The sequence below is a fragment of the Pseudonaja textilis genome, chromosome 3 (genome assembly GCF_049901715.1).
Source record: "Pseudonaja textilis isolate UNSWEBS1 chromosome 3, rPseTex1.2, whole genome shotgun sequence".
Taxonomy (NCBI): Eukaryota; Metazoa; Chordata; class Lepidosauria; order Squamata; family Elapidae; genus Pseudonaja; species Pseudonaja textilis.
The window spans coordinates 59,544,025-59,566,803 of record NC_141992.1 but is presented as its reverse complement, the minus strand read 5'-3'; the positions used below and the strand labels follow the sequence as shown (position 1 = coordinate 59,566,803).

Genomic DNA, 22,779 nt, shown 5'->3' with positions numbered 1-22,779 from the left:
AAGCTATGGCTGTGCCTTGTTTATTTTGGTTTAACTGTATTTAAAATCTTATTTAACTTGTCAGAACTAATTATATAGTTGCCCGAGAACATAGATGAATCTCCATTATCATGGGCCGTGCTCCCTATCAGAGAAATATCTATGGAACATGTTCTGACATTTAAGAGAGAAAGGCTGCCTTCTTTTTATGTGATCCTCTATGTGTCATTTTCTAGAAAGTCTGATTGACCTCGGGTATTATAATTCTGAGTCTTGATGTATTCTTTCTACAAGCCCAAATCGGCAGAACCTCAGTGCCAGGAATGAGATGGCAAGCTCTGTGTTATGACTGTCATTGCTTTTGATCATTTCACCAAAATGCTAAGGGATGAATGGACTTCCTCTGAGCTGAGGTTATCCTTATTATCTTCTCTAGAGCATCTGAATTTGACCCTTTCTTTTCATTTACTGTATTTACAGTTACTTATTTGAAGGTAAAGGCATGCAGTTGGATATATGTGAGAAATTTATACTCATTTTCAACATCTGCATAATGCAAGGAAAAGTAGAAAATAGTTTCCAGACTCTAAAGAGTCACTATATCAACATTGATCAGTGCCTCTCAGTTAAGAGAATGGCTAAAGTAACCATTAACTCAAAAAGACATGAATAAAAAAAATCTAGAGTTTAATTATGGAAGATAGGCTTAAGCTTTGATTTCTGTATACCACTATAGGCATACCTTCTCTTTACTGTATATATAAGTTTACTTCCAAGACAACCGATCACTAGATACATGACTTACATTCCTACAAATGTGTGATATTCAGCTGTGTCTGTGAGGTGAGAAGAGGTGGGGATCAAACTAGAGAAGGTGACAAATGTGGTATTGTAGTTTAATCACCACACCTTTTGTACATCTGCTAATGTCACACACATGCGCAAAGGGGAGGTGTTCAGATTTTGTTGCTATATTTGCCACCTTGCCGACTTTGGCTTCCCCCATGGACACCAAAAATTATGCCCATGCTGAAAATGTGTCATAGATGGTGCAGCTGCCAGTTACAGTTCAATTATACTTAATCACATTGTCCATAATGGAATAAGGTGATACAATGCAATTCCCTCTATTACAGACCTTCTAATTGTAGCCCAAATATCTGTCATGTCAACTAGTTTTGGCAAATAATCATAGTGATAAAGACTCACATATTTTAATTAATTAAAATACACAGTATAGCAAGTAATGCTTTCCCCCCCCCTGAAAGTGCCATACTGGTTATGCTGCACTCCAGATTCCAGTTATTGTGGATTTCTAGTTGTCAGAATTGCAAGCTAAACCAGACAGGAATGACCAGATGAGCTCATTCTACTTTAGAGTAAAGATAAATTAATAGAACCTTGCAAGTCTGAAAGTACTTTGTTCCCCTCATCTACTCAGAAAACTAGGGAAGAGTGTCTGCTGAACCTCTTGCCCCAACTGCATTCCTGCTGCAGGCTAAGCTTTGGCTATGTTACGTTGCCCAGTCTCCCAAGGTCATTCCCACTTACCATTAAAGCAGCTTCACGTCAACTCAGAGTGTATAATGTTTGGTCCAATACTTACTCAATGGCATTCTGTGTAAAAACATCTTGACACTCTATATAAAATATCCTCCTATGATATACCACTCACATTAAATTTTCTGCATATTTCAGAATGTTTTCAAGCCCTTTATTGTTTTCAGTGGTGGTGATGTTACTATAGGATCGCTACGACATTATCAATAAAAGGGACAGGCTTTTAAGTAATCTCTAAAACACAGACTAGTGATTTTGATGGTTTTTCTTATCTTCAGTCTATGTCATGAATGCATTGACCCATGTTGTCAGTACCCAGAATTTATAGCTTAAAGTAATATGCCAGAGCTCCATTTCATAAGAAAATCAATCTTTCCCTTTAGTATCCAGAACAGCAATTTAAGCTCGATATGAATACAAAGAAATCTGTCACTTATTTTTACTATATTCTATAAATTGGAGCATTTACACTGTATACTGTGTTCTTATGTGTTGCTTTTCTTTCACATAATAAAATCTCAGATATAGATATCGGGTACAATGGAATTCATAAACAGAATGAGGATAAATTTCCATTACTCACTCACATATGGAAACTTTCTTCACCCTTCTTGCAGCTGTGAAATTGGTTTGAAATGATGGACTGATATTACTTCACAAGTTACTCTTTACACATCAGAGCTATTTTACTAACTACAAAACATGCTGTCCTCAGGGGAGCAGTCAGCTACTACCTGTGTAAAATGATGAACTCTGTTGCAACTTGTATTCAGTTAAAGTTGGTGTTCATCCTGTATGTATGGAGACAATGTCTTATGAGCTTAAAAAACACCCGAAAAGTTTTATTCTTGAAGTTTCTTATTCTCTTGTACTAATCACAGAAATTTTATGATGAAATCTAGTGTGACCTGACTGCACAAACTGTTAGTTTTTAAATGTGAACACAAACATAAATCCTTTTGGTTTCCATTTGAGTTCAAATAAAGGAATGATTAGAAGTTAGAAGAATCCTTTATGATAATAAAAATATAAAGTGACATGATGTCCTATAAAATCTAGAAATGTATTATTTTTTTTAAGGAAAGCATAGCTGTATGCTTCCCTTGGGAGTCTTTGTGGCCAGATTTTTCTCTCATTTTCTATTGAAACTTCATGAGCAGAAAATCACATTGGGAACTTCACCCGAGTAAAATTTATGTGTACATGAACTAAGGATTTATGCAATATATATATATTCATGCAAAATTGTTTTTAGAGCAATAGAGTACAATTTAAAAAATAGTAAACCTGATGTTTGCAATTGGAAAAACAAAAATACAACAGTACAGTAAATAAATCGTATACTTTCAAACGGTAATTTGTAAACTATTCTTTGAACTACATGTGCTCTTCTATGGGACCAGAGGCAGCCTGCAAACTATCAGTGAGAGGAACAATGAAAAAATATTTCAGGTTGTTTTTGCACCAAAATGTACTGAAGCTTGAGTTTAAGCCAACATTTCTATATGGCTCAATTGAATGCACAGGATGAAAAATGGCTTCAAGTGATAGGAAAATCAGTAATGAATATGTATTAGTGTCTAGCTACTGCATGCTGGTGTTTCCTCTTTGTCCCATTATTTTGGTACAACTACATCAGAATGTAGATAAATCCTATTTTAACCTAGAAGCCATTCAAGCAACCTCATATGCAAAGGCAAAGGAACAAATTACCATATAGGGGGCAGGGTTGTTTTAAAAGGCCAGGGGGGGGGGAGCAAGAAGAATGGATTGTGAAATTATAATCACAGCATTATGATTCCACCTACATTTAATAGATGTAAAATACACGAGAAGCTCAGTTCCTGGGAACAAGAGTTTTATGTAACAACAGCTGACATAATATCCTGTTTTAGACAGAGCCAATAATTGCTGGTTAAATAAAACACATCTTTTAAAAAATAATAATATGAATAAATGGCCCAAGGTAAACCAAGGTGTTATGGTGATGTTTGGAAACCATAAAAGGTTGGATAACTCCTTTGCTACTGAAAGAATCCACTTTTACTGGCAATGCCAATTTTGTAGTGAAGCTTTCTGCTCCATTGAAACAGAAACTGCATAAACATAAAGATAGTGTAAACCCTAAAATAAGCATAACACGGTTAAAAAAAGAAAAGGGTTCCCCCAAATATCTCCTATTTCAGAAAAGTGAAAAATCATCCTACCTTATCTATTTGATGGTTAAGGCCATTTTCACTTCATAGCATTGACTATGTTAGCTGTAAACTGTATGTTTTTGTTACCCAAAATATTAAAAGAGTCCCACTGTTATGTCCCTGGAACTCTAGGAGTTCCCACTCAGGTCCGTTCACATTGCGGGGGCGGTTTTCCCCCTCGCTCATTGGTTGGTTCTCCCCAGCAGCCAGCTATAAAAGCAGGCTGCGGGGTCCAACCAGTTGCTGATCGCTGCGAGCCAGTTCCAGGCTTGGCAAGCACGGTCAGTCCTTTATTGCTATAATAAAGTATTTGTTGCACTCATGCTCTGGTTCAGCCTCTCATTGCCCAAACTTAACACTGGCGACGAGGATGGGATGGCTACCAGAAGCACCATGCAACCGCTGAGTCACTAGCCGCCGATCCGCAGTCAGAGAAAGCGATCGGCCGGCGATAAGAGCAACGCTGATCCGCAGCCAGAGAGAGCGGTCAGCAAGCAACGAGAGCGAACGCTGATCCGCCGCCAGAGAAAGCGGTCAGCAAGCAACGAGAAGCGAACGCTGATCCGCAGCCAGAGAAAGCGGTCAGCCAGAAACGAAAGTGAGAAGCGTCTGTAGCCACTTGTTAGCCCAGCTACAGGAAAAGTGAAGCGCTGCGAGCCGCAGCCGCTCGTTGTTTTAGGCGCGAAATTCAAACGGCTGTCATTTGAATTTCAAACCTAAAAAGTACAGCGCGGTGCTGTAAGTCAAGTCACTGACGCCCACGCAGGCGCGAATTTCAAAACGCTGCCAACGGCTGACAGCCTAACCATCGTGCTTAGCCCAGAGAGAGAGAGAGAGGATTGTGAAAAAGCCTCTCCAGAGCTGAAATCACTTGCCTGCCACAGGCACTAGAAACCTTTTGCTGCTGCCCCAGAGAGATTTTGTCCACAGATTGTACAACCGAATTCCTCACTATGAATTCCAATCCAGTCTTCCCAGCGTTCAAACTGGATGAGGAGAAGTGGGAATCATACAAGAACCGCTTTAACCATTACATTGACGCAATTGGGCTGGCTGATGCTGGGGAGCACCGGAAAAAATCATATTTCCTGATCTACTGTGGAGCCATCGTCTTTGACACTGCCACAGCTCTCGTGGCTCCACGTGAGTTAAAAAACGTTCCATGGTCTGAACTGTTAGAAATCCTTACTAACCACTATTCTCCCAGACCTTCACAGATTGCCAGGCAATTCACCTTCCGTATGAGAAAGCAATCAGACAAAGAGACCATCAACCAGTACATGGCCGCCCTCAGGACAGCAGCACTCCATTGTGGGTTTGGAACCTACCTGGAGGACATGCTCCTCGATCAACTAGTCTGCGGGGTCAAGGATCTCCACCTCCAAAGGCGCCTACTGCTAAGAAGGACCTCAACCTCGCACAAGCCGTCGAGGAGGCCCTGGCAGCAGAACTGGCAGCACACTCAGCCACCGAAATCCATGGTCCAACTTCCAAGCTAACAACAGTTCCAGTCCACTCCGAGGAGGTGGTAGCAGAGGAAGCCCTAGTGATGGAAACAACATCCACCGCCTCACCAACGCCAGGCATCCGCAGGTAGGGAGCAAGCAAGAAAACATCGGTCCACCCAAGCACATCACCCTGTGCCTATCCTGTGGTGGATCTCATCCGAGGGCCGCCTGCAAATTCAAAGGAGCCACCTGCAACACCTGCCACAAAAGGGGACACATCGCGAGAGTCTGCCAAGCCTCTCAAAACTCAGCACAAAGGCACCCCCCTCTCACACTCTGGACCTCAGAGGCAAGTATTGAACTGTCGCACTCACCACCATGCCAAGCACACTTGCCATACCATTAGTAAAATCTCTCTCTCCATTTTGTTAGAAGGTAAACCGTGCCGCATGGAGGTTGACACAGGGTCAGCGCTCTCAATTATCTCGTGGAGCACCCTCAAGAGGCTACAGCCCAGCCTATCAACAAGCCGGCTCCAGAAGTGCCAGTTTAGCCTGAAGGACTACCAGGGGAAGGTCATTCCTGTAATCGGCAGAGGCAAGTTCCTTGTCAATTTTAAAGCTTTCAAAGGTCACCTACCTCTAGTGGTAGTTAACGGCAATCTCCCCACACTCTTGGGGCTCGATTGGTTTCCCCATCTCGGCCTAGGGCTAACAGGAGTCCATGCTGTCTCAACCTCTGACACTGACTCCTTATTCGCTGATTACTCAGATGTATTCAGCGATGAGCTGGGGTGTTATAACGGTACCCCTATCTCATTCTCAGTCGACCCCCAGGCAGTCCCAATCAGGCTAAAACCGCGTAGAGTCCCATTCGCTATTCGACCAAAACTAGACGCTGAATTGGATAAACTACTAAAACAAGGGGTCATTGAGCCAACAGATTTCGCCAAATGGGAGACGCCCATTGTCACACCCCTCAAAAAAGATGGTAGCCTGAGAATTTGCTCGGACTACAAGACCACAATTAATAAGTTTTTACAAGTTAGCGCTTACCCAGTGCCCGTCATTCAGCATTTATTACACACTTTTGAACCTGGCAGCATTTTTGCCAAATTGGACATGTCTCAAGCGTATCAACAGTTCCCTGTTGACAGCCAAACAGCGGAACTCCAGACCATTGTCACCCACAGGGGTGCTTTCCGGTGCAAGCGTCTCCAATTTGGCGTAAGTGTTGCCCCAGGCATTTTTCAATCCCTCATGGAGCGGATTTTGCAGGGCCTCCTGGTGTAGTACCCTACTTCGACGACATCTTAGTCTCGGCCAGGGACAGACCCCAACTCTTCCAGAGAGTTCGAGCAGTATTAGAGAGGTTCAGACAGCATGGCCTCAAATTAAAAAAAGAAAAATGTGCCATTGCCACTAGACAGGTGGACTTTCTGGGTTATAAAATTGACGCCTCAGGCATTCACCCCTGGAGTCCAAGGTTAAGGCAATTCACGAGGCACCCACTCCAACCTCCAAAACTGAACTGCAGGCCTTCTTGGGGCTATTGAACTTTTAGCGTCCTTTCTGCCCCATAAAGCATCAGTGGCAGAACCCCTGCACAGACTGTTGGATAAAAAATCGCCTTGGCACTGGGGTCACAAAGAAGACTCCGCTTTCGCCGTCAAATCACTACTCACGTCAGAGGCGGTACTTATTCAGTTCGACCCCAACCTTCCATTAGTGCTAGCAGCAGACGCATCCCCTTTTGGAATTGGGGCAGTATTAAGCCACAGGCTCCCCAATGGCTCCGAGGCTCCCATCGCTTTTTTCTCCAGGACGCTCTCTGCAACAGAGCGCAATTATAGTCAGATAGATAAGGAAGCTCTAGCAGCTGTTGCAGCAGTGAAGAAATTTCACGAATTTCTCTTTGGCCACTTTTTCGAGCTGGTCACGGATCACAAGCCTCTCCTGGGTCTACTAGCTGGGGACAAACAGACCCCTCAAGTCCTTTCTCCTAGAATGACGAGATGGACCCTTTTTCTAGCGGCATACTCGTATAGACTCATACACCGCCCAGGTAAAACATTGTCCCACGCTGACGCTCTCAGCCGATGCCCCTTGCCGGCCCCAGCTGAAGACCCTGCTCCAGTCCACGCTATTTTTGAGGTCACCCAATTGGACCTCCCCATCACTGCCCTTGACATTGCTGCTAAAACCAAGGCAGACAACACAATCGCCCAGGTACTGGACTGGGTGAGGAGGGGGTGGCCGGGCGGTGATGTTGAAAACAAATTTACACCTTTCAAGACCCGCCTGCAGGAATTATCCAGTTTGCAGGGCTGTCTGCTGTGGGGCACTCGAGTGGTCATCCCGACCTCACTGTGTACCCGAGTTCTGGAGGCGTTGCACGAGGGGCACCCTGGCATCGTCAGAATGAAGGCATTAGCACGCAGCTACGTATGGTGGCCGGGCCTCGACGAGGACATCATCAGATGGGTAAGCTCCTGCAACCCCTGCCAGGAATCCCGTCCAGCTCCTCCTATTGCCACCCCTACTAAGTGGGAAAGCGCCAGCGCTCCGTGGTCCAGAATTCACATCGACCTAGCCGGCCCATTGCATGGGAAAATGTTCCTAGTGGTCGTGGACTCCTACTCTAAATGGATTGACGTGGCACAGCTATCCACGACCACCACACTAGCGATTACCAAGGTATTAACTCGCCTGTTTGTAACACACGGGCTGCCTGACTCCATTGTTTCCGACAATGGCCCACAGTTCGCATCAGCCGAGTTCAGCCGTTTCGCTGCCAACCTGGGCATCCGCCACATTTTCACGGCCCCATTTCATCCTGCCAGTAACGGATTGGCTGAAAGAGCCGTCAGGACCACTAAAGAAGCCCTAGCTAGGTTCAGCAAGGATGACTGACACCACAAACTCTCGCGTTTCCTGATGAGCCAGCACTCAACTCCGTGCTCAGTCACCAATAAGTCCCCAGCTAAGCTCCTGATGGGCAGGCGCCTGAGGACTGTATTGGACAGACTTCACCCACATTACTGCCCTGACTCTCCCCTCGCTTCCTCATCGGGGGTTAGACATTTTATCTTACAGGAACCCGTATTCGCGAGGAACTTCGCTGGAGACCCTCTGTGGATCCCGGGCGAGATCGTGGCCATCACCGGACCCAGGTCATATCGAGTCAGACTGGAGGACGGCCGAATATGGAGAAGGCACCTGGACCAGCTGCGAAGGCGTCACAGCACCCTCGTCAGCAGTGACCCAGAGTTACAAACCGGAGCGAGGCCTCAGCATCAACCCCACATCAGCATCAATCCCAGTGACCTGCTTACACCAGCAGCTGTTCCAGGGAATCCGAACACGGACAGCGGCATCCAGATGGCGGACCAGTCCGAACCAGTCAACGGGAGCACGTCCCCAGTGACCAGCCCTACGAGTCCCGAGCCAACCCGAACCGAGGGGCGCGTTAGTGACACTCTACCGATTCTGCCTTCCCCTACAGACTCTGAACTGACAGACAACCCACCAGAGCTGCGCCATTCTGGGCGCCAGCATAAACCTCCTGCCTACCTCAAAGACTATGCGTGTTTGCATCTGGGGGGAAGGGGTGTTATGTCCCTGGAACTCTAGGAGTTCCCACTCAGGTCCGTTCACATTGCGGGGGCGGTTTTCCCCCTCGCTCATTGGTTGGTTCTCCCCAGCAGCCAGCTATAAAAGCAGGCTGCGGGGTCCAACCAGTTGCTGATCGCTGCGAGCCAGTTCCAGGCTTGGCAAGCACGGTCAGTCCTTTATTGCTATAATAAAGTATTTGTTGCACTCATGCTCTGGTTCAGCCTCTCATTGCCCAAACTTAACACCCACCACATCCAATAAAAGATTTTTCATTCTAATATAATTCATAAATCAATTGGGGACCTAAAGGAAATTTATGGCAAGTGGTAATGAATGTAAAAGTGCCATACATAATGTGCTATAAACTATATAAGAACTTGAGAGCAGGACAAGAAGCAATGGGTGGAAACTAATCAAGGAGAGAAGCAACTTAGAACTAAGGAGAAATTTCCTGACATTTAGAACAATTAATCAGTGGGACAGCTAGCCTCCAGAAGTTGTAAGTGCTCCAACACTGGAAGTTTCTAAAAAGATGTTGGATAACTATTTGTCTGAAGTGGTGTAGAGTTTCCTGCCTAGGCAGGGAGTTGGATTAGAAGACAAGGCAAGGTCCCTTCCAACTCTGTTATTCTATTCTATTCTATCGGTTATTAATATCATTGTTTGTTTACTTTGTATTCTCCAGAATATCTTCAGAAAAGTTACTTTTATTAAAATATATAATCATAGATCAAAGATGAGAAAGACAACAAATGATATTAAAAATAATAAGTAAAAGAAAGAAAAAAACCTAAATTGGCAAATTCAAATTTATTTTTATTTATTTATTAAACTCATCTTGGCTAAAGGTGCCTCTGGGCAGCTTACAATCAATCAGTAAAAATGCCAATATAATACATTAAAATGATAAATAACAACATATAAATTTGAAAATTAATGTTATAATCTTATTTGAAAATAAAAAGGAAGCGAGCAAGATGCACATGAGAAGGAGGTGGGTTGTATCTTAGTCCATTAACCAACTTATTTTTTTATTCATATCCCATCCTTATTATTTATTAAACATAACTGAAGGCAGCAAATATAACTAATACTCCTTCTTCTTCCGATTTTCCCACAATAACAACCCTGTGAAGTGGGCTGGCTGGGAGAGACTGACTGGTACAAAGTCACTCAGCCAGCTTTCATGCCCAAGGCGAGATTAGAGCTCAGAATCTCCTGGTTTCTAGCCTGGTGCCTTAGCCACTAGACTAGACTAGACTAGCTTTCATGCAGTGGTAGGATTCAAAATTTTCTACTACCAGTTCTGTGGGCATTGCTTGGTGGGCGTGGCAGGGGAAGGATACTGTAAAATCTCCAGTCAGAGGTCTCCATTTGCTGGTTCTCTGAACTACTCAAAATTCCCGCTACCTGGTTCTCCAGAACTGATCAGAATCTGCAGAATACCACCCCTGCTTTTATATATTATCTCCTTTCACTACTATAATTTCAATATAGCTTTTTTAGCAAAGAAATGCTAATAATAAGCTAATTTTAGCACAGGCGGCTGCTCAATTATTGGTGAACCACAGTTTGGAGGCCCAAAATCACAGGTATGATGTTCTGCTTGTCAAACAGGCTTATATGTATCTTTTTGCTGCTGTAGCTTCCTGGTCTCACAAACTTCCCAAAGCCTATTATGGTTACAAAGAATTTTAAAAAGCAGCAACTCTCTTTTCTTTCTTTCCACAAATATCTAAGTATAGTGCAAGAAGATGTACTCTTTTTTTGTTGTTGTTATCCATGCAGTTATTTCTATCATGAGGTCTTATGTATAGAAACTTGGCTTCCCAGCGAGTGAATCAATGTTATGACAAAATGGTACAAGGCAAGATTGCTCAATAGATTAATCTCTCAAAATTAAAAAGCCAGACTGCTGTGCGTAGAGCTGTTCCTTTGAGGCATCCTGATTAACTGGATATCTTGTTGCCCTTTACAGGAAATTACTGAAAGGAGGAGTGGAGTTGCCCCCCCCCCCCGCTTCTGTCAAGACACACATTTCTGCTTCCTACTTTTTAAAAACACTGTCTGCTGGGGCCCCACCTTAAATCCCATTACCTGTTTTTATTCCATTCTGAATAACTTAAATGGATCAGGCATATGCTTTTTGACATATCCATATGATTTTACAGAATTAAACAGCAGTATCAGGATAGGTCAAATTCAAATCTGCCATGTACCAAATGTGATTGAAGAGCAGCAGAAACCCATCTGTGATGCAGCTGTAGCACTACAGAATATGTCCAGACCCTTTCCTTGTAAATTGACATAAGGCAGACACTTTGGACAAATGTCTTGATTGCCTTTGTTTCAGAAATGATTCCACTTAATGGAAGAAATAGGGGACAAAGAAAGCTAATGGTAAACAGGATGGAACCAAGCGTACTGCTCTGCGTGGTTTTTTTTCCCTGGCAACAATAAAATAAGAACAATACTGTATTCAAGATGCACCAGCTGAGAGAATATATGGATTTGGATGAATGCTAGAAATGATACAACTACTAAAAATATACCAATTTATACCAGATATGATAATTTTGCCAGTAATGTTATGCAATGAGAATGTTGGCAGAATATAGAAGTAAATCTGTTTTATTTATTCCACATGTACTTGAATTTTTTTTTTCATTTCTTATTTTCTCCCTTCTGAACCTTTCTCCCCCAATTCTCTCTCTCTCTCTCTGTGTGTGTGTGTATTCATAATAAACAGCTTGACATCCACAAATATTAAACACATAATGGATGCATACTTTTCTTAAAGTCTGTTGGGTGGCCATGGACCAGTCCTATGTTCTCAGCCCAGGAAAAGGGCAATGGCAAATCACTTCTGAAAATTTACCAAGAAAACTTCAGAGAGTTATCCAGGCAGTTGCTGGGAAGTAGCACTGACTTGAAGTACTAAATAAATAAAATAAAATGTATTTTTATGCAATCTGCCTAATTATCATTGAGGAGTACAGAGATAATCTTGAAGAAGCAAAAATAATGAAGTAAAATCTGCTCAGTCCTGTGGAAGAGGAGGGGGTGATAAAAATATTAAGAGTGTCCCATTTTACTTCTCTTTAGTATGAAAAGGAGAAACTTTTCTTTTCATGCTTTTACCTTAACACTGTGAAATCGTGTTCCAGTAGTCTTTGCAGCATCTGTTTCTTGAACTGACTTACCTCAAAGGGTTGGCCCCTTTTTTTCTGAAAAACTATATATTATTTTCATATGTGTGGTATCAGATCCCCTGGCCTGAGTGTATATTAGTTACGCCCCTTTAACGTAGTTGTTTGTTGAGATATAAATGAAAAAATACGTTTGTCTTACCAAAGCAAATCACAAAGTTTCCCGAGCATCATATGGAGAGTAATTCTTCCTCATATAATGACTCTGATGTCCAGGGCATCATTCTGGATCTAGGGAGTGACAGATGTAGGTTCAACATTACTAAAAAGTAACTGTTAAGGTAACAATTACAGATTCAATTCACCTTTTTTCTACGAATGATAAGAAAACAATTAAAAATGCCTTCTCCTTGCTTGAAGAAAGTGCCTTCTGTTGGTTTTAGATAAATTGATCGGAACTATATCGGTTTCAAAATGGTGAAAATATCCCTATTTGTATTATCGATACACCCATAAACAAACAGTAGGTGAGTCAATATCCTATTACTGCTATGAACAGCTGCAATTTGTTTCTAATTAGAAATTCATTGAATAGTATATTCCATCTTTCCAAGAAAGGGCAGGTTCTTAATGGTTAATAATTACCTTCCCTAATCTATATATTTTCTGTCAGAATGCTTTTCCTGTTATTTAGTGTTACATAATAGAACACATAGGCCGACAACTAAGAGACAGTTCTTCCACACTGAAGTAAGTAATCTATATCTTATATAGATTCTTTTTATGTTAACAGCACCACATGTGGCCCTTATTGTTTTTATTCTGTTTATTATTTCTTTGAAATAAGTGGCTGTTTAACACACACTTTATTAGCTCCCACTGCTTGTTCCTCACATTCATGTCTAATTCTGTTTGTGTCACTAGAGTTATCTGTATTGGTATTATAGTAATTGATGTCAAAAACAAGCAATAACACTGTGACTTGGTAATTCTATCTAATGAAACTCCAGGCTCTGGGAAAATATGTATGTTACTGGCACCAAAATAAAGCTTTTAATGTTTTAAAAGTTAACTCTGTAAGAAGTAGTACTTCATCTTGCAAAGGCCTGCCAGATGGTTAAAAGCTGTTTTCAAATGGAATTGCTTTAGTTATAATTGCTTCACAAAGTAAAACATTTTCTTTAAAAAAGAGGACAGTAACTCAGCCCAGGGAAATTGCTTGAGTAAAAAATGATTTCACTTGGATAAACAACATAAAGAAAAAAAATAAAGTTAGAAAGACATGGGTCCAACTAATTGAAAGTAGCCTGCATAATTCATGTGGAGGTATTAGATATTAACAGTATTGCTTCACTGTTATCAGTTAGAACTTGTGCATCTAGTTTCTCCACATTAGGACAGTTGCTTAGTGAAGAAATGAACTAATCCTATGTTATAAATACTGTCAGGTGAAACAAATCAGGAGCCAGGACAGAGTTCAAAAGCACTGCAAGTTTATTCCCTGCTACTTATACACACAAGTATCTATCTACTGATGGTTAAGGCAAATTGGCACCAGATAACAGTCAAAGGACTTCAAAGGGGGTAGACTTAGGTCACTTACAGGCATAGAGCCTCCAGACTGATGATGCGTTTTACCCCACCCTCAGGCTCAGCTGGTGATCTCCTTTAAGTACCATCAGCATGGAACAGACTTTCTAAAAATAAATATCTCACTGTAATACAATTAAACATCTACTTTAAAAAGGGCAATTATAAATAATCTGTTTCATTACCTGATATTTTTTCTGGAAATTCTGATTCAAGAATAAGTGACTCATCATATTATCCCCATGAGTAAAAAAAAAAAAGAACTCCAAGTATTAGAGGGATATTTTTGCCAAGACAAATTTCTTGTGTGTCCAATCACACTTGGCCAATAAAGAATTCTATTCTATTCTATTCTATTCTATTCTATTCTATTCTATTCTATTCTATTCTATTCTATTCTACTACCCAGAATGAGCCTCACACAGTTCATATTTAATTATATACAGTGTGTCTTAATGACAGCGACTTTAAAAGAAGTTTAAAGTATTTTGCATTCTCAAATTGTACAAAAAACATACTTCATCAAACTGTCTATTTGGAAGCTGTTGTATTTGAGAATTATATTCCACTGTAGACTGTGGTAGTAATATACATTTATGCTTAAGCTAAACACTTTGTTAGATAGAGAAGAAAATATCATGAAAAAGTCTGCTTATATTTTTACCTTTTCTGTTCATGGTTTCTTTGCCACCTGTATTTGCTTAGCAGTTTTAATATTTCCACATAAATTACTATCTTGTAGTTTTCTAATACTTTTCAACATTCTTTACTGATCTTGTTTCTGAATTTCCATATAGGAAAACAATTTAGTGTTTTGCCTGTTCTCAACAAGTACCAATTTGGATCATGCATGGTTGCTTAAAGCAAATTCAAAAATCACATTCAAGTAAGGAATTAAATATTCATTTACTCTTATTAAGAAAAATAACAAGCATTTTGTCTTAGCACAATATATCACTAGAAGTTCTCTGTCGCTGAAATGCCCAAACTCATTGCAAGAATAAGCCTTCTTTAATTTTTAGGAACACGTTATCTATGTGTATGGTATTTCTCTATGTCTATCTAAATGGGACAAAACCCTGTATGTTTAGAATTTGATTCTGGTTTATTTATTTCAAAGTATATATTTTTTTAAATCTGTAAATCATTAGTTCTGGGGCAGTGTGTGATTTCTCACATATATATGGTATATTAGATGACTGCATAATATACTATTCCAGAAATTTCAAAGAATATCTAAGCAAGCTCTCACAGCAAGTTCTCATGATACCAGAAAATGGAGAATGAAAATGTGGACAACAGACAGGATATATAATGAGTGAGCACAAACTTCTGACATCAAGCAATATCTCCATCAAGAACATTAGCCAATAGAAAAATATAACAAAAGTAAAATGAGAGGAGTATATTTTTGAGTTTTTTGAATCAGAGAAATCACATGAATCTTGCAAAGAATACAACAAATTGTGGAAGATTTCTGATAATTAAAAAAGTATTATGCTTGCAAGGTTAATAGAAGTAGATGGGAAAGACAATGGATTAGATGAATGGATATAATCAAAGAGATTAGCAGAATATCCTTGGAGGTGGAAAAAGGTTGTTACACAAACAGAGCAGAATAACTAATATTTGTTCATACATTCAGGAGGAGATGAGCTGTATGGGTAGTCTCTATTTATGCATCTTGAACTCTATTCCTTTCTAATAATAGTTAAGGTGTGCATCTATGCTGTTTAAATAAAAAACCCATAAAGATTGTGAAAAGTTTTAATTCAGATATTAACATTATTAATTTATTTTTAGATGATAAAATTTTATAGCTGCAACTAATAATAAAGAGAAAGTGTGACTTGATGCTCCATTACACGAATAAAGAATTGCATTTTTTAAACTGAAAGACAAAATTAGTTGGTGATTAAGTGTTATATTTTTTGTGAGAATGACTGGCTGAAAATCACCTGGTTGCTTCATGCCTTGAACTGCACTAGAACTTTCACTCTCCCAGTTTCTAATCTGATGCCTTAATCACTACATCCAATTGACTCTTGTAAACACATTAAACACATTATTAAATTGCAATTACTAACAGTATTAAGTAGAATGTCTTAATAGTATTAAGCCAGATGTATGTTGTATGAATAAGTGTAAATTCTGATTGTAAGTATATGTGAAACTGTTTATCTGTTTGTATGTGTGTCTATGTCTGTTGTGTTCAGGGAGTAAAATACTGTTACCACTCAAGTGGCTGGAAAAATAGTGAAATAATGTATCAAAGCATTTTTTAAAAATATCAGAGGAAAAAAGAAGAGAGCGTTAGAAGGAAAATAGTAATTAATGTTCACTACGGTTATGTCTCAAACCAGCAACCTTCTTTTTACAAAGCAAGAGTTAGAGTAACAGTGTAGTTGCAAAGAGTAAAATGGAATCTAAAAGGAATTAGAGCTGCTAATAAGATTGGCTCAGTTGAAAGGACATTTCTTCTTCTGTAAAGCAGCCAATGAATTACTGGAGCTAGCCTGTAATTAAATAGAATTTTTCCAGCTGAAATGGAAGGAGGTTTGTGATGGGAGGAAAGTGCTTTAAAGGGTGATAGGTGTGATGTCTTCAGGAAAAAATGTTTGCTATCCCATTCTGGTGATTGGCCAACTAAGCAGTGAGATCCCCTATAGCTTCTTTAGAACAAATGTAAAAATATCAGGAGAAGTGAAATAGCTCTATTTGACATAACTTAAAGAGGGAGTAGAGAAATTCATTTACTGGATAGGTAGAGAGTATTACCAAAAATCTGCAGTTTAGAAGTCTCTTGCATAGTTTTCAGAAGAGTTAGTGTTCAGCTATGTTGAAATATCTTTGAATAAAGCTTCTGTGATCACACCTTATGATAAGAAAAGAATTGACCTGTGTATGATTTGTTTCATTTAGGTTTAGAATTTTAGATAATGAAACAAAGAACAAAACAGTAGTGAGGACCATCTTACAGATAATCTAATCTTAAATGTATTTGTTAATTTAAACAAAACAATACTTTCTTTGTACTTTTTGTACTCACACTGAGTTAATTATGGCTAGAATTAAATTGAAAAGTCAGCAAAAACCCCTAAGGGCATCAATACCAAGGAAGAGAAGTTAACTGCTAAAAGGGAGGAAAAAGAGGGAACATATTATCAGGAGAAAAGGTTAAAAGAATGCTCAAAGTTTAAAGTCTTAAGTCAGAAAAATGTAATAAAGAATTTCAGCAATAAAGTATTTTAAGGTCAGCCAAATACAGCTATATTCAGGGACAAATCCATATATTTAAATTTGAATCTGAGTTGAAGAATAACAGTGTAGTTACTAGAATGAAACACAATGGAATAATAACAGTATTTGATGGATTGTGGTATGTGGATTCTATTCAAATATTCTGAGTAATGATAGCTCCAGAATTAAGATACAGAGAAGTGGCTCCCTTGCAGGAACTGAAGTAGACAGGATAAGACAAGATTCATTTTAACTTTTGTTGTGAATATAAATTATGTATGGGGTAAAGATAAGGAAGCAAAGAAAGCTATAACTAGGAAGAACAAATTCTTATAAGCAACTTAGAGAACCATCTTTGACAACTGCAATACTTCCAGATACAATATCTTTTCAGCGTAGGAGCAAATGTATTTCTAACTGTACCAAGATTCAGTCGGAAATTTTAAGTCATCTTTTTATGTGTGTGTAGACTGAGAGTCTTCAAATTAGTCTTGATTCTTGGTGATAGCTGGACAGCTGTAATTCTCTTGGCAAGATTTTGGAAGTAGTTTACCATTGCCTACTTCCTAGCACTGAGAGTGAATGGCCCAAGGTTACCCAGCTGATTTTTGGCCTAAGGCAGGACTAGAAATCATGGCTTCCTGGTTTCTGGCCTAATATCCTGACCACTATACTAAACTTGCTCCTACTATTTTAATAAATTGGATAGCATGATTCCTTGATAGTTAAGGTCCTAACTCAGAACTCTTCAAATTTTAAATGCAAACAAAACAGATAGTGGATGGATCTTGTTGGATATTCAGTTTCCATTTTTATAGATCCTCTGGAGAATGCATTTGTTCATGATTATCCTGAAAGAGGCAGCCTGAGTTCAGCAACGAAACAGGTTTTATTATTATAAGGAAAAGGAGATTTATTTATAGAAAATACATTATATACATAGGTGAAGCCATATCTTTACCATTTCCTACCAGGAGGATAGTCCAAGAGTATATATTCCATGTGTTAACTTTAGCAAAAAGGCAGAAAAATGTTACCTTAGATTAATAATGTTTTAGCCAACGAGCTGGAATATTTATAAAGAGTATAGACAAGCAAAGGACTTAGTAAATCCATAATCCTCAGTCTGTAGCCCACTTCTTCCTTTTTTTTCAGTGGGTCACAAGGTTCTGAAAACTCAAGTGGCTATTGGATTCACATTTATAACAGGATCAACAGCCTCAGGTGGCATTGCGATTGTTTTCAGGTCAGCTTAAGTAAAGAAGCCTTATGGTAATTTAAAAGTGTTTTTGAAAAGTTAGGGAATGAAAGCAGTGGCAATGGGGAAAGGACCACATATTTGTTATGAAAGATATTAGATGTTATATTGGTTAATTTGTGGAAAAATCTGTGTGGTTGCTAAGACCCAACACCAATTTGATGGCAATCAATCAATCTTGATTTATAATTTGCCTAGTACTGACAGATTAACAAGTTAAATTTATAGGAACAAGATAATCACAGGCTTTTCATAACAGACAAATATATATTTATTTATTATAAATGTTTGTTATTTTTGTTGTAAGGAGGAACTGAGTCCTAGTGCTGTGCAGGATTTGGGATCCTAAGGTAAAAAAAAAAGTTTGTGTTTCACATAGTGCAAATGTTGTAGTTATCTGCAACTGCTGAAAGTAGCTGCACCATTCCTCAGGATTGTGTGACAGCCTTCCACAACTACCATATGATCCTGGGAAAGGACATATTTGATTTTAGGAATTGCAGGCAGGTACTCTAAAGCACCTTTTTTACCTTTGAATCTGAAGTGATGCATAGTTCTCTACTTATCAGAGATGTTCATATAGCATCTGGGAACTGTGTTCAATCACTAGATAACACTTGATGACACAAACTGAAACTTTCAGCTCACGTAGTTGAGACTGAATGAACAGAACTTGGCAAAAGGATAACTTTTTAGTTTAGTGTTCATGAAGGCATGCTTCCCATTCTCAAGGACTTCCAAGTGTCACTAAAAGAATAGAGACAGCATAATGATGAGAATTAGATTAGAAGAGGATCAATAGGCCTGACAATAAATGAAAGTAACACAGACATTATTGGACAGATGAGGAAAGATAAATTAAAGTGGACGGTGTATTCTGTAATGCTAGTGCTACATAAATGTAGGAACAAAAGAATTTAGAAAGAACACTAACTATTAGGAGGCATAACAGGGAAAAATAAATGGCAAATAAACATTAATATGATACTATGAAATGGGGAGAAACAAGTATGTGAAGTTTGGGATTTTTTTTTAATTTCCCAGTTTATATATCACATCTTGAAGCAAATATTTCTGCAAGGGGTCTAAGAATAAATACAAAAACATTTTCTTTTCATATATTTCTGGCCTGTGGGCTATACAAAGATCTAAAGACCTCAAATTTCAAACAAAATCCAATTTTTATTCTTTATGCAGTTGTGGTATCCTTGGAGAGTAGTTGAATGGCATGTTGGAAACTAAGTATAAAAAACTGTAAGAATTATGAGGAATATAGAAGTTTTTTTTAAAAAAAACTTGCTTTGTTTAAAACATTTATTAATATGGGAGAACTGCAAAATTTTTAGTACTCAGTATCTGTAACAAACCTATTGGATTCTTTTGGCAATGGAATCCCACAATAATTAGTGATGACATACTGTAGAAGTCAGACTACATTAACTGATTTGAATTTGTAGTATAAAAGTTGATATTTTGCTGGGAGTGCTGCTATCAAAATTAGGCATATATGTACTAAACAGATACAAGAAAATTCAGTAATGTATAGCTTGTACTTTGACATAATGAATTAAATAAAATAAATAAATGCGGTTAAAAATAGCTGCAATGCATATCATAATCACCTACCAGGAATTCTTTCATCACTTTTTGGAGGAACTGCAATAAAATTTGCAAATGAAGTAATTTGGGAAAGCAGCAAGTATTTCTTTCTTTTCATTTTTAATTCATTTCAGTTTCATTCGTTCTACAGAGCTGATGGTACACAGACATACCTACACAAAATACAGATAATTAAAAAGAGTTCAAACTAAGAATGCTAATTAAGACTACTTGAACACAGAATCCTGGGCATCAATTCCTTCCACTAAGTCATTCCATATTAGTGCTTGGTTGATGTATTAAATGCTTCCTTTGTTTGAAGCAGAAAAAACAAATTGAAACACAGATGTATGTGTATATATTCATCATCACTTTAATTACTAACATTCTAAGAACACAAATTAGGGAACATTCAAAAGTCTATGCTAGACACACATGGTTTTCATAATGGTGAGCCATGTAACTTGTAATTAATTCTATTGCAAATGTCAGTATAGTAGCATTGTACATCTAAACTGACCTGCTAAAATTAGTTACCTTTCAGCAACTCCTTTTATCATTTGTTTTTCAGCAACAGCGGCAACTTGACCTCTTGACTATAACCAACCCTGGTGAGTATGGAACAAGACTCAGTTCTCCTCCCCCACCATGTTTTCTTAAAGAGATGGTTGTCTGAAAGTGTCTCTTTATCCCTTCTCTGACATGCAAAATGAAAACTGTTCCCCAGAAAATCTTTAACATAATAACAACTGACAGCTATATTGTGCTTGGTAAAGCCCCGGGCAGTTACCCTTTCACAGAGCTGCTTCTTCAGACCTTTACTCTGTGAATTTGAGTGTTGATATTTCTATAAACCTCCCGGGGTTATCTTAGTGGTATGTCTGCAGGGTAGATATACTATAATTCACAAAGTATGTTCAACTATCACAGAAACACTCTGTTTAACTTTCTGTAGCAGTAACGTTAGATATTTACTAAAAATCAGAGGGAGCCTATATTACTTTTCCATTTTGTGGCAACGGAGAATTGATAGTATGATTTGGAAGATGCTTTAGGTTCACTGTGTTTTTAAAAAAAGGCTTCCAAAAGCCTTTAATATGATATGTGGCTTTTGATACATACTGCTTATTTAATATAGTGGAATCTAATCGTGCATCTAACTGTTCTGATGTAACTATTGGTTTTCTGGCAAGTGCTTTGAGAAGCAGTATGATTCTTATGGAGTCAAGGCAGGATGACTGTGATGGATGTATCTACAAAGAGCGGTGGTGGTATAATGGACTATAGAGAAGTGGAAGAACCACATTCCAAGGATGTGGAATAGACAAGAGATAACATAGCCTGAAGCTGAAATGGAGAATGAGAAAGAGATTTAGAACATCTACTTGTTAGAGCTCCCCAGTGTATAACTGTAAGGGTTACAGTGGTATAGGTTTAGTCTTGCTAAAGACTAAGATTCTATTTATATTGGGTGGACAGATGAAGAATTGAATTTTGACTGGATTGTTACATGTCATTTTTGGGCTGGGCATAACATCGTCTCTTGTGACCAAAGCAGTTAGTGTAAATGCAATGGTTTAACTTGTCCTTTTAGCTAAGGAAATGGATTTAAATATTGATACTGAAGTCAACATTGGTAGCCCTCAATTGGATACTAAGACCCAGAGATCTCTTTTTGGTGAGATCAAACATTTTTGCCAGATCACAACTATTTCTGAATTACTATTCAGTTTCAAGATGGATCGGATATCTGATGGGTTCTTTAATTCTCTTGATTGAGTTTGGCTTTATTTCAATTATTTTGAAATAACAGAACAGCCATTTTGTATGCGGGGAACTCACTGTGTGTTGGGATCTCAGAACAAAACACCGATGTTCTAAGAACTGTTTTCAAAAAAGAGAATATTTCCCTCCATTTTTGAGTAAATACTGGCAAATATAAAGAATAAGCAGCATTGTTTAAAGTTCTCTGGCTTTGTTGGGCTATTTTGGGTGGCTTGCAATCAGGCTTTGTATATATATGTGCAGAGATTTTGTTTTCCAGGCAAGTAAACCAAACAAAGGCTATCCCTCATGCTATTAACTTAGAATGGATGAGATGCCATCAGGATGGTGGAGGGAGGAGAAGGCAGCAGTTGAGTAAACACATGACTCAAGGCCCAAACAGTCCTTTTGGATTCTGTATTTCTCCTGGCAAGAGAAAGATAAGACTCTTTTCCCCACTACTGAGCTATGGTGCTCTCAACTCATGCTTGAGTCTGCAGAAAACAATAGCAAGATGTTGCTAAATTCTTTCTTGCCTCTATTCTTTCTTTCTGGTCAAAGTTACTTCCAGGGTGATGCGTGATAAAAAACAACAAATTTCATGTATCTTGAAACTACTCTTGGGAGTGGGGAAACACTACCTTAATGGTGGTATAGCTAAGAATGATTTAAAATGGTGATGAGATTAAGAATGTTGTGGAGACATGGCAATAAAAAAACGATGTTTCCAGGTCATGTCTAGGCCACAGTGAAGTGCAGGTGGAGAAAGGCCAAAAGGGCACTGCAACCAACTGTGACTGATGCATTACTGCTATAGGGGTTCTGCTGGTTGATTCCTGGCTGTCTACTTCAGGGAATTCTCCTTCCTCCCATCACTCCATTTGAATAGTCTTTTAGTTTATTTTAGGTTCACTTTGTCTCCTGTGGTTTGACTCTGGTTTGAACTCTAAACTGCCTGTGCTACATCCAGCTTTCAGGGAAGACCACTCTCTGTATTTTTCTGGAGCATTCACATGTTCTTTCTCTCTGCATGCATTTCTACTTTAAAAAGGTGCCATTTATGAATAAACTACTTATAAATTGAGATGATGTGGCTTGCTCAATCCCAAAACACAATGCCTTTTGTAGGAAGCTGTGGCATGTCCTTTTTATTGTGAAGAAGGGATCCTACCAGTTTGGGCATTTGCTTGATCATCTTATCTCTGTCTCAATTTCGGTAGCCCCTTCACTATCAGATCCTCTGCTTCTATCAAAATTCACAATGACTTCTTTGGTGACAACTGCAGAATCACTTACTCTTATTGAGGTTCTGGCATAGTTTCATCTGCTTCTGAAATACCTCAATTGATTTCTGGGATTCTATTTGGTTATCAAAGTATC

At 39.0% G+C, this 22,779-nt stretch overlaps 1 protein-coding gene across 3 annotated transcripts in view; it reads left to right on the top strand.

The window, feature by feature from the left end:
- BEND5 (BEN domain containing 5) overlaps positions 1-22,779 on the top strand; it is an 862,462-nt gene that overhangs the window by 378,861 nt on the left and 460,822 nt on the right. For all 3 annotated transcript variants that reach the window (XR_015742872.1, XM_087929892.1, XM_026707046.2), the window contains exon 6: positions 20,207-20,246. Coding sequence is in view for 2 of the 3 variants with exons in the window: in XM_087929892.1 (XP_087786018.1) it covers positions 20,207-20,246 (40 nt within the window). In the remaining variant the exon portion in view is untranslated. The remainder of the gene's footprint in view (positions 1-20,206; positions 20,247-22,779) is intronic.